This window comes from Juglans microcarpa x Juglans regia, chromosome 5D (genome assembly GCF_004785595.1).
Source record: "Juglans microcarpa x Juglans regia isolate MS1-56 chromosome 5D, Jm3101_v1.0, whole genome shotgun sequence".
Taxonomy (NCBI): Eukaryota; Viridiplantae; Streptophyta; class Magnoliopsida; order Fagales; family Juglandaceae; genus Juglans; species Juglans microcarpa x Juglans regia.
In genome coordinates, this window is record NC_054602.1 from 33875570 (window position 1) to 33887346 (window position 11777).

Sequence of the window (11777 nt, forward strand, 5' to 3'; positions counted from 1 at the left end):
TCAATTTGGATGCGTTGACTGATTGGTGAACTCCATTATGATTTATGACCTACATGTCATAAATAGTTGTTGCGAGGGCTTTCATTGGTGTTGAAGACCTGACATGTACCATTTTTTTTTTTATCACTGTTAAGTGTCTAAACATGCAGGATTAAGATTACATGTACCTATGGGCATTGGGCTGGGGATGAAAATTCCATTGTTGTAAGCTACAATGATTTTGGGTGTCTTGGAAACTAGTGGTGTCCCAACACATAAATTCCATACCAATGAATGCCTCTAAAGGACTACTACTTAAAGAGAAAATTACATTGATTCCTCCATCTATCTTCCACATTCACATCACATTGAATGTCAACACTTTCAACCTCAAGTTCATTACTATCAAACAAGAAATTTATTCATTTCATGCAAAACCACAACATTATAAATTCAGTAGTTATTTAAAATGGGGGTTTGAAGATTGAAGATGCTTAATTAATTTGTAGCTTGATGCTTCAAAGAAATATTATGCCCAACCAACCCGAAATATATATGCCACTCATTAATTAAAGAAAGCTATAGCTGGAATAGTCAAACTTCATTATAATAATAAAAATGAAAAATGATGATCGTAGATGGGAGGACTAATTTAAATGTTAGGACAGTGGATCGAGTAGGAGAGATTGATCAGATTTTCAACATTCTCCGTAAGCTAATTAAACATGCATTATTAATGGAAACCATTGACAAATATTTTTTATAAAGCAAGTTCAAGGTTTTGCATGGAGCCCATTGACTAACATAAGCAATTAGTTGAGACTTCTGTACTTTTCAACATTCACTTGCAGTTGTAATTTGAATCGCAATTAAGTTTGTGTTGTAGCAATAAAAAATTTCTCTCAAACATTCTGTCAAACACTTTTCATGCAATAGTAATCATTCATTTTCTTCTATGCAATAGTATACTTATTATAATTGGTGTAATTTGTTTAAATTACTTTATCAAAAAGATTAAATGAGATTTTTTTTGGGCATAGTTCTTGAAAAGAGAATACTTTAGAATGTCGATTGAGTATTGAGAATGGTAAAAAATACTCAAGCAACACCAAGGTCAACCATGAACAACCGTTAGTTGGTGACTAGGATGGTGGGCAACGGACCAGTGGCGGCAAAAATCAATGTGAAGGAGCAGTCGTGCGAGAGGGATGCGAAGGGGCAGTTGTGCAAGAGGGGAACGAAGGGGCTGAAACAGTGCGAATGGGACGGAGTTGTGCGAAGGGGCTAAGAGTGCAAGAGGGACTAGTGGCGAAAATCTATGTGAACAACGGTGGTGTGAAGTCCGTGTGGGTGAGATGGTGGGAAACACCAAGGTAAGCAACGGAAGGTTGGCATCGGACTGAGATGGTGGTGGTGGAACTGACTTTGCTCTTGGGTAATGGTGCAAAGAGACAGAAGCAGATGAAAGGGAGGGGCATTGAGCTTTTCTGGTAGTGGGTGAAATCGAGCTTTTCTGCAAATGATGTTATTATGTGTGATTGAGACTATTGTGTGATTTCTGACGTGGTAGCAAATGAAAGAATGGTTGCTATATATCTAATATCAGCCCGACCACTTAGAAGCAGAACCGTTTCAGTTTTTGACCTGTTTCCCATCGAGTCAGTTATTTAATGACTTTTTCTGTACACTCTAACTACAATGTTTTGAATGTTAAAGAAAGATAAAACAATAATTAATGTATATAAGAAAACAATAATTAAAACAATAAAACGATTGAAATTAAAAGCACAAGAAATAAGACATAAATAAAAATTGACCAATTTATTAAAAAAACAAACACAAGAAGTATATTATTGTTTTTAGCCACTATGGTTCAAATAGAATTATTTTTTATATATACACAAATTTTATAAATAAATTTATAGATTAACGTAATTTAACTTACGTTTAGATAGTAAGGTGATCTTAAATATTATGTGAATAGTAGTGAAAAAAATAAAAAATATTAAATAATAATAAATAATAGTGAATAATAGATAAAAAATAATAATAAAATAATAAATAACCTTTAATATAATTTAGTTATTGTTATTGTTATTGTTATTGTAAATAAAATTTGTCTACAGGCAGACCTTTCTCAGGTTCTAATTTTCTCTCACATTCACTGTTTACTCTTACATTCTACGCGTATTTGTTTTTTCATGAGGTATTTTTTTATAAGTGTGGGGGTAGTGAATTAAATAAGAAAGAAGTTTTCTTTACGAGAGCTTCAACAAAGTAAACGTAATCCGAGTACAAGGCACACCAAGAAAACGCCATTTCGTTAATTTTTCGAACATTTTTGCAGGAAGAAGTTATCAACTAAACCCAAAAGCTCACTCCTCTATCTTTCTCTCCACCCTTGCCTGCTCGGAGTCTCTCTCTATTTCTCCCTGAGCTATTCAGAAGCTCAGTCTCCTATGGCGTCCGTTCTGAACAACGTTTCTTCCGTTTGTTTGTCGAATCTCAACTCCAACCGAATTCGAACTCGGCCGCCCGTTTTGACACCGATTTCTGTGTCCTTCACCCGTGAGTTCCTTCAACCATAAATGCTCCGTTTGGTTGCCGAGAAAAACTTAGTAAAAGAAATGAAATTTTGGAGTCTTATAAACTACCGTTTCATATTGACCTCTTTGTAAGATGTTTGGAAATTTAATTCTACGTACTATACTTTTCTTAGCAACCAAAATTCGGCCTTCGGTTCAGTGCTCGAACTTAAGTTGCATGCTTTCTCTATACTGAGAGATTCTGCGAAATTTACAGGAAGGAGACTTACGATTAGAGCAGCGGAGACCGATGCAAACGAAGGTCTTTTGAGCTTCAATGATTTTGTCTTCTTCTTTTTATAAATTTCTGGTTGTCAGCGAGAAATTGAAGTTAATATTAGTAGTTAGGAACTAGTTAACTCCATAAAATAGCAATTGATAATGAGGCAGTGCAAGGTCTTTATGGTAGCTATTATTTGTGTTTTCAGCAGTTAAATCTCAGGCACCAGATAAGGCACCGGCTGCTAGTGGTTCCAATTTCAACCAGCTTCTCGGCATCAAAGGAGCGGCGCAAGAAACTGTGAGGCGTGAGCTATATATTTTGAAGTTAATTTCGTGTTCTCTAGGCATAACTTGAACCGGATCTTGAATGCTAATAGTTCCCATTTCAATTACAAATTTACAACTTTCATGCAGTCACTTGTTCGAGATTTCCACTTTTCAAGTGTAATTATCACGACTTTACTGTAAATTTGTCTAATTTAATTTAGGCTTGGCTTTCTGAAGCAGTTTACTGCATATACGTAGTGTATATGTATAATGTTATAGACAAGCATTTAAACTGGAGTAGACGTTGTGAATTTGTGATTTATATTTGCAGAATAAATGGAAGATCCGACTTCAACTTACAAAGCCTGTTACTTGGCCTCCACTTGTATGGGGAGTGGTTTGCGGAGCTGCGGCTTCAGGTACCCTCTTTGCATACTGAAAAATCAGTAGCATCTTTTCTTAGGAATATTCTAATCCTAGTATTAGGATTTTGTTGGTTTAGCCATTGCCTGTCGTCTTTTACTTGTTATTTCCAGTCAGTACGACTTGCAAGCAGATGATATATGTTAAGATATAAAATAAAATCTACTTCTTCCCATCAGTTTAAACTTTTGGAAAAAGTGGTGATTTCACATGGTATCAGAGCAGAGGTCCTAAGTTCGAACCCTAACTCTACACTCTGCCCCATTTAATTAAATATTCCACTTGTTGGGCCTACACATTGAAGGGAAGTCTGGCCCACAAGTGAGGGAGAATGTTAAGATATAAAATAAAATCTACCTCTTCCCATCAGCTTAAGCTTTTGGGACAAGTGGTGATTTCACAATATATATGCTTTTCTCTACTAAATATCTCCCCGTCTTGATACATTCACTTTTAGCATAGTCAGCCATGGGTTTGCCTAACTATCTGTGATAAATCCTGTCAAATTTTAGGCTTAGATCGATTTGCTATCCAAGAATTTTTCAATGCCTAAAATTGCTTATTCACAAGACTGTTTTTAATGTGTCCGTAGTGTGTCTGTGAGTATGCTTTCAATATTTTATTCTTCTGATTCGGTTTTTCTTGCCGGCAGGAAATTTTCACTGGAACTTAGAGGATGTTGCCAAATCAATTGCTTGCATGATGATGTCTGGCCCATTTCTAACTGGTTATACACAGGTACAATTCTTGGAGATATATCATAGGGCTCCACTTCCACTGCACAAGAACTTCAACTCATCTAATGTAAACTTCTCTGATTGTTCCACGTTTCAGACACTTAATGATTGGTATGACCGAGAAATTGATGCAATAAATGAACCTTATCGTCCAATTCCTTCGGGAGCTATATCTGAGAGTGAGGCATGTAACTTAACTCTTTTTCCCCCTTTTGGACTCAGCAATCTAATCAATTGCCTTGCATGCACACAAGTACTACTGCGTGGTTCACTTATAATCATTTCCTTCTTTTTTGAAAATATTTCCTCAGGTCATTACACAAATTTGGTTGTTGCTTTTGGGTGGACTTGGCCTTGCTGGTCTTTTAGACATTTGGGTGGGTAATTTTAATGGGTTTTAGTTTTACTAATTATAGAAGTATTGAAGATGAATACCAGTTCCTGAATCCATGTTCTTTTTAGGCCGGGCACGACTTCCCTACAGTTTTTTACCTTGCTGTCGGCGGATCCTTACTTTCTTACATATACTCTGCTCCACCTCTAAAGGTGCTTAATTTTTTTGGTCATCCTTTTCAATAAGTCAAACCATTCTACTTTCCTTCATGTCTAGTGGAAAATCTGCTTAAACCATGACTGACTTCCAAATCCGGTTGCAGCTGAAACAGAATGGATGGGTTGGAAATTTTGCCCTGGGAGCAAGTTACATTAGTTTGCCCTGGTAAGAGCCTATATTGCTGCCCTTGCTAATATAAATGTAGACAGACCCAGAGTTGTCAACATATATACTTCTTTCTTTCTTAAGCTCATTTTTCTATTCTTTTTTATATCAGTAAATGGGAATTTTATTAAAAATAGGCGAAGCCAAGTTCACGGGACATATACAAGAACCACACCTATGCATGACTGTCTAAAGAAAATCATGTACATTCACACCATTAAAGTTTATTACAATTGACCAATGGAATAATGTATGAAGAAAAAAAAGTTCTAATCTCGTCCATTGTCCGTTTGCGATCCTCAAAACTCCGATCATTCCTCTCCATCCATATGCACCACCATAGGCAAATCGGTATCATCTTTCACATAGCTGCGATTTAAGAGTTACCTTGAATGCCTCTCCAGCTGGCCACAAAGTCAACAACCCTTCTTGGCATTATCCAAAGGAGTCCCACTCTAGCAAAGATATCATTCCATAAGCTCATGGCTACATCACAATGTAATAATAATCCACAGACTCTCCGCTTTTCTTACACATATAACACCAATCCAATACAATGGGTCGGTGTTTCCTTAGATTATCTCAGGTAAGAATCTTCCAGAGTGAAGCTGTCCATACAAAAAAAGAAGCTTTTAGGGGGGCCTTAGTCTTCCATATGTTCTTCCATGGGAATGTTCTTGTAGAGTGTGTCATGAGGGACTTATAGTAGGACTGTACAGTAAAATTCCCCTTTTTGGATTGTGACCACATAATCTTATCCGCTCTACCAGTTTCATTTTTCTATTCATTTATACCTATCAAGAAAAAAGTGTCTAGTTGTAAGTGCTTTTTCACATGGTGCACGTGAGGAGGCCAGGATGTGTATGATGGATCTGAGCAAGTAATCCTTTTGTGATCAAAATTGACTTTGAGTTGCGATGGTTGTCAATACCAAAGTTTTTCCTTGGGAAAATTACCACACCGTTTCTGGTTGTCCATTTCTTATAGCCGAGGATTCTTGAACTGGATATTTGTTACTTGTTTCTGGGTTGGATGTCTTTCAGGAAGGAAAGTCATTCAGGTTATAGGTTTAATTCTTCTCGATTGGGTGGCTCAAAAATGTTAATTCAATGCGAGTTTCATACAATGGACTAATAAAAAAAGATCATAACTTCATAATTCTAATGTTTTGGGTGAATAAAGGACTTCCACCATGTTACATAACTAGTTTAAATTCAATCTCTTATTGACAGGTGGGCTGGTCAGGCTTTATTTGGGACACTTACACCAGACATAATTGTTCTGACTCTCTTGTATAGCATAGCCGGGGTAAGGTTTTTGGGAGTGTCTGTTTATGTATGTTAACTATGTGATCCAGTAATCGATATTTGATTATTGCTACATCACATTTCAGTTGGGTATTGCCATTGTCAATGACTTTAAAAGTGTTGAAGGAGATAGAGCATTGGGACTTCAGGTACCTATATTGTCTCTTACGTTTTTGTAGTACAAATTCTTGCTGTGTTAGAAACACTTTATTGCCCATCCTTAGAAGTAGCTGCCACATCCTTATGTATGGTAATGCTCTCTGAACAGTCACTTCCAGTTGCTTTTGGTGCTGAAACTGCTAAATGGATTTGTGTTGGCGCTATTGACATAACTCAGATATCTATCGCAGGTACGATGTTTTTTACTATTTCTTTAACCATATTTATTTGGTGCTGGTATTATGTTGAAATTTAACTTCCATTTTCAATAATGAATTGATGATTGCAGGTTATCTGCTTGGGGTTGGTAAACCATACTATGCCTTAGCCTTACTTGCTTTGATATTACCACAAGTTGTTTTTCAGGTAAAGCCATTACACTTGTTCTCGATTGTAGAAATTTAAGGTTCGGCCTTGAATATTTAGTCCCTTTTTTTCATTCTAGTAAGTCTCAATTCAGGTATATCTTGCCGCCTATATACTGAATTATTTTCTCCTTTGCCTCAAGTTATAATAGGTGCCATTCATGACAAGCATTATGCTGTTTTGATTATAGTATATACTTATTTACAGTGGTGTTTCTTTGTCATTATTTTACAAAATAAGCACTCTGCTAATACCAATTTTGTGCACTGCAGTTTCAGTATTTTCTTAAAGATCCTGTCAAGTATGATGTCAAATATCAGGTACATATTCATCATTGGGTACCACCAGAATTTTCTGAAATGTGAACATACTGCTAGATCAAGTTCGTTGAGAATATGCCTTTTAATACAAACAACTTGTAGTGGACATGAACTACTAAGTACTAGCAGACGATAGTTGTCTCATTCGTCAGATGCACCAGTAGTACTTCCAGATTATAGATTCTGATTCTAGTCTATTATGTCATGTGTCATAAGTCATAACATGTCCAACCTCCAAAACGATCCAAACAGGTGCTTTATGGGTGACGTATTCAAAATAGTGTGGATTATAAATCCTTAATACTTCAGCATCCTATACTCTCTAGATCTTTCCATGTGGGATTTGGGATCACCTTATGGTACTCCTAGATGTTGTGGCACAACCCAAGCAGGGTTTTTCAACCCAATACTGGTTTGCCCATTTAGGCATTCTGTTTAGCTGGTTATTATCCTTGGCAATATGGACTAAAATATAACTTCTTATATTTATTATTTCAGGCAAGCGCCCAGCCATTTCTTGTGCTAGGTCTTTTGGTGACTGCTCTAGCAACCAGCCATTAGTTTTTATCATGTACCACTTGCTAAATGCCACAGCAAAGACAGAAGACATGGATGCAGAGTGAAAAGCTCTCTTAACAGGGGTTAAGGTGCGAAGCTACTCCTATCTAATAGAACAGTTTGTAAGCATGTTGTGCTGATTAAACTATATCAGAGTTTCCTCTTTTCCTCTTTGCCTGAAGAAAGATCAATGTAGGCTTTCCCAGTTTTGCTGCTTCTCGTGTAGCAGAAGGCAGACCTAGAAAGCAGTTGTTGTATATGTGGTGTTTGTTGTACCATTGTTCTTTGTTGATATCCTAATTTGCATTTCACGGATGCCTAAATAATGCAATCTTGATAGTACTCTAAATTCAGTGTTTCATTCAGTTTTGAAATGAGATTTTATCACATTTCTTAACGAGTTCATCCATCCTATCACGGCATTTTGTGGAATTTCAGAATTTAGATTTTTCATTTTCTTAAAGTGTACTTTTTTATATTTCAGATGTGCATCTTACCATTGTTCTCCCTAGTCTTCTCCCTTGACCAATAAACTTTCAGATGGATTTCACTCCTGATTCCACTTGTCTGCTATTCTGCTCCGTGAAACAATAAACATGACTTTGGCTGAATGGAAAAACCATAATTCAATCTTGGAACCCATCATGTTGCGGTAATATTCAATGAGTGGGAGAAAATTAGTAGATACCATGTTATGTAATTAAAACTATTTACATAAACACTCATATTTAATTACATGGCATCTAGTGATAGGATAGGAGTACTACGTATTCGTATTTGAAAAGTATTATAGCTACAAAAAAATTTCACAAAAATAAACTTAAACTGACATGAATTTATGTGATACGTTATAATAAAAATAACTTTACAGTCTAACGTATCATATCAAGGTACGTGTCTTTACTTTTGTTAAACCCTTTTGTGAGTGGGATATTGAAAAGTTTTGATTTGCAACCCCAAAAAGATTGTTGATATTCGATCTACTTTGGAGGCCAAAAGACCCAACTGTAATGTTAAAACAAGGTTTTGAAAGAATCGCAACTCACAAGTTAGCTGAAAATCATTTCACCGACTTACTAAAGACGCATCATTATGATGTTTTGTATCGATTTAGGTTGTCGTTCTTTCTTTTTTAGTTATGTCATTTACAAGTGTAATTTGTAACATATTATTTATTGTGAGACCCATTATATTTATAAGAAGAATCAAAGTATTAATATATTTTTATATAAATTGATGTGGCGGACTTTCACATAAGTAGTGTATTTGATGTGGCAATAGATACGCTTGCAAATAGATTTATTTATTTTTTAGATGTTTGGAGACTGCATTTAGGTAGTTATTATATGATAAGCATTGTGCATACACGTAAAAGATTGTCAATGCAGGCAAGGAGACGTAAAGAAAGTTAGCTTCTGCTATAGAAAGTAAAATAGGCTATAGAGCCAACCGTTACATAGAGGCATTATGATGTGAAGAGGTCAACATCCTAAGATATTATGATGTCCTTTACCATTCTAAAAGCTTCTTGTTTGTTCCAAAAACCAAAAAGTGCAATTATCACTATAACATAGAAAATTCTTTTATTTACAAAAAATATTATTGATATCCCTTATATGAATTAATGTGGCTTGGGAGATTATAACTTATTTTTAGTGTAAAGTAGATTTGATGTATAACATCAAGTTGTGCTATTTTTTAAGGTGATTTTTTATAACTCTTTATAGACCTATTTTTTTACAATGTCACGTATCCCACAAATCATACCATTTTATAAGATATATATATATATATATATATATATATATATTTACAATTATATTTGTAAGGTAGTTAATTAGGTTACTGTGGGATTTTTATAGGGATTACATACTATGGATGAATCGGGTCTACCGTTAATTTTTTAGTTCATCACTATTAATTGAAAATACGTGGACTAATTACAAGCTCCTACGTGTCAACATTAATTTCTTAAAAAAGCCAAAACTATTTAACGTAAATTGAAAGAAAATTAAAAAAAGAAAAATTGTTTATTTCTCCCTTTTTAGATTTTATCTCCATTTTTGTATTTTAGAAATTGTTCTCTATTGCAAAAAATTAATTTATATTTATTTTAAAAAATTTTGTGGTGTTTTTTGTAAAAATACGAAAATACATGCTAGAAAGTAGAATTTGAATGAACCAATACAGAATATGAAAATGGTGAAGATGTACCTGCGGAAGGAGAATGCAGACAAATAGATCTTCCCCTCCTTGCTCATCACAAATTATTAGTTATCAATGGAGCAAGCCAATGGATATATGGAGAGGAGGAGGGGCCTAGTCTCTTATAAAAGAAAACTTATGGAGTCCTCCCATTAAGGACTCAAATTTCAATGGATCTATAAAAATTCCAGAATAAAAACCTTTGAGTTTCCAGGCTTACATACGTAATTTTACCACAATATAAATAGGATATAATCCTATATTACTAAGGTGTAATAAACCCCAAATGATCACTCAACTTAATGGGTTAAAACAAAATACTATTGTGAGCTATATATATGTCTAACCCGTTTTATAAAACATGCAATCAAATGAAGTCCATATTTAAAATTATTCCAACATTCTCCCACTTGGGCAAATATTGATTGCTATAAAATAAAGCTTGTTTGAAAAATGACTCTCGGGTTAGACTACATAGGTGGCCACACAAATATATAGCTCAAATGATAGTACCTTAAAAAACACGATCCGGTTTAACAAGAATATCAACATCGAACATGGAAGTCGTTACACTACTTAAACGATGTAAGACCACTCCACAGCGACAAATGCTAATATCCTTATTGACATGGATCCCTATCCTCCGACCAATGTGGTAGTATGTAGTATGAACTTAGCACCAATGTGATCAAAAGCTGTGCTAATTCATATCAGTCCTCGTAATGCTTCAAAATGAACCCACATGTCACTAAAAGAGACTCATCTTATGTTTTTTATCCATATGTATCGAGATCATAATGATATCATAATAAAATACATAAGCCAAATGCATACTCAAAAATAAAGTTTATGAATAAGGGAGATTTATTTATTTTTATTAGAAAGGGGCTACACCCTAAAACAAATGGATTGCCTACGTACCCTGTGAAGGGATCAAGCCAAAATGTAGTTCTTTTTACATAAGTAACTCCCACTAACCAAAAACATCAAAAGTTTCCACAATACCCATATTAGTAACATGTGTTTTAAAAACTTTAGGAGCGAGACCCTTAGTCAAAGGATTTGCAATCATCGCCTATGTATTAATATGCTCTATCTTTGTCTGCCATTCCTTAACTCTATCTCTGACCACCAAATACTAGATGTCAATGTGCTTGGATCCACTAGAACTTTTATTATTCTTTGAAAAGAACACCGCTGCACTATTATCACAATAAATAGTAATTAGCCTCGAGATGGAATCAACAATTTTTAGTTCAGAAATAAAGTTCCTTAACCAAACAGCTTGGATAGTAGCTCCATAACACGCCACAAATTCAGCTTGCATAGTAGAAGATGCCACCGGAGTTTGCTTTAACACTCTTCCAAGAAATAACACCCCCAGCTAGTATAAAAACATAACCTGAGGTCGATTTCAAATCATCTTGACATCCAACAAAATCAGAATCTGAGTAGCCTACCACCTCAAGGTGATTTGAACGCTGGAAAGTGAGCATGTAACCTTCAGTTTTTTTTAAGTATCTCATAACTTTCTTAGCTGCTTTCCAATGCTCTTGCCCTGGATTCGATTGAAACCTACTAAGAACACTAACTGCATAGGCAATATTTGGTCTAGTGCAAACTTGAGCATACATCAAACTCCCAACAACACTAGCATATGGTATGTTCTTTACAGATTCCCTTTCGAGCTCATTCTTGGAACATTGAGGTTTATTAAACTTATCTCCTTTTATGATGGGTACATCACCAGGTGTACAGTTTTGCATTTCAAACCTTTGTAGTACACGCCGTATATAAGCTTTATGAGAAAGTTCCAATAAACCACGAGCTCTATCACGACATATTTCAATGCCAAGCACAAAAGAAACTTCTCCTAGATCTTTTATCTCAAAATTAGCAGATAACATTTTCTTTGTTTCATGAAGTAATCC

The 11777-nt window shown here is 35.1% G+C and overlaps 1 protein-coding gene across 2 annotated transcripts; it reads left to right on the forward strand.

Moving 5' to 3' along the window:
* Positions 1 to 2307: 2307 nt before the first annotated feature.
* LOC121264609 (chlorophyll synthase, chloroplastic) lies at positions 2308 to 7990 on the forward strand. 2 transcript variants are annotated; one of them, XM_041167870.1, is made up of 15 exons: positions 2308 to 2547; positions 2782 to 2826; positions 2996 to 3084; positions 3385 to 3472; positions 4129 to 4214; positions 4311 to 4397; positions 4525 to 4590; positions 4676 to 4759; positions 4870 to 4931; positions 6164 to 6239; positions 6325 to 6387; positions 6507 to 6588; positions 6687 to 6763; positions 7036 to 7083; positions 7582 to 7990. In XM_041167870.1, the coding sequence occupies exons 1-15, from the start codon at positions 2439 to 2441 to the stop codon at positions 7642 to 7644; spliced, it is 1125 nt and encodes a 374-aa protein (XP_041023804.1). In that variant the 5' UTR covers positions 2308 to 2438; the 3' UTR covers positions 7645 to 7990. The 2 variants fall into 2 exon arrangements, with proteins under 2 accessions (XP_041023804.1, XP_041023803.1); XM_041167869.1 differs by having other exon boundaries at positions 2310 to 2547; positions 2993 to 3084.
* Positions 7991 to 11777: the final 3787 nt, after the last annotated feature.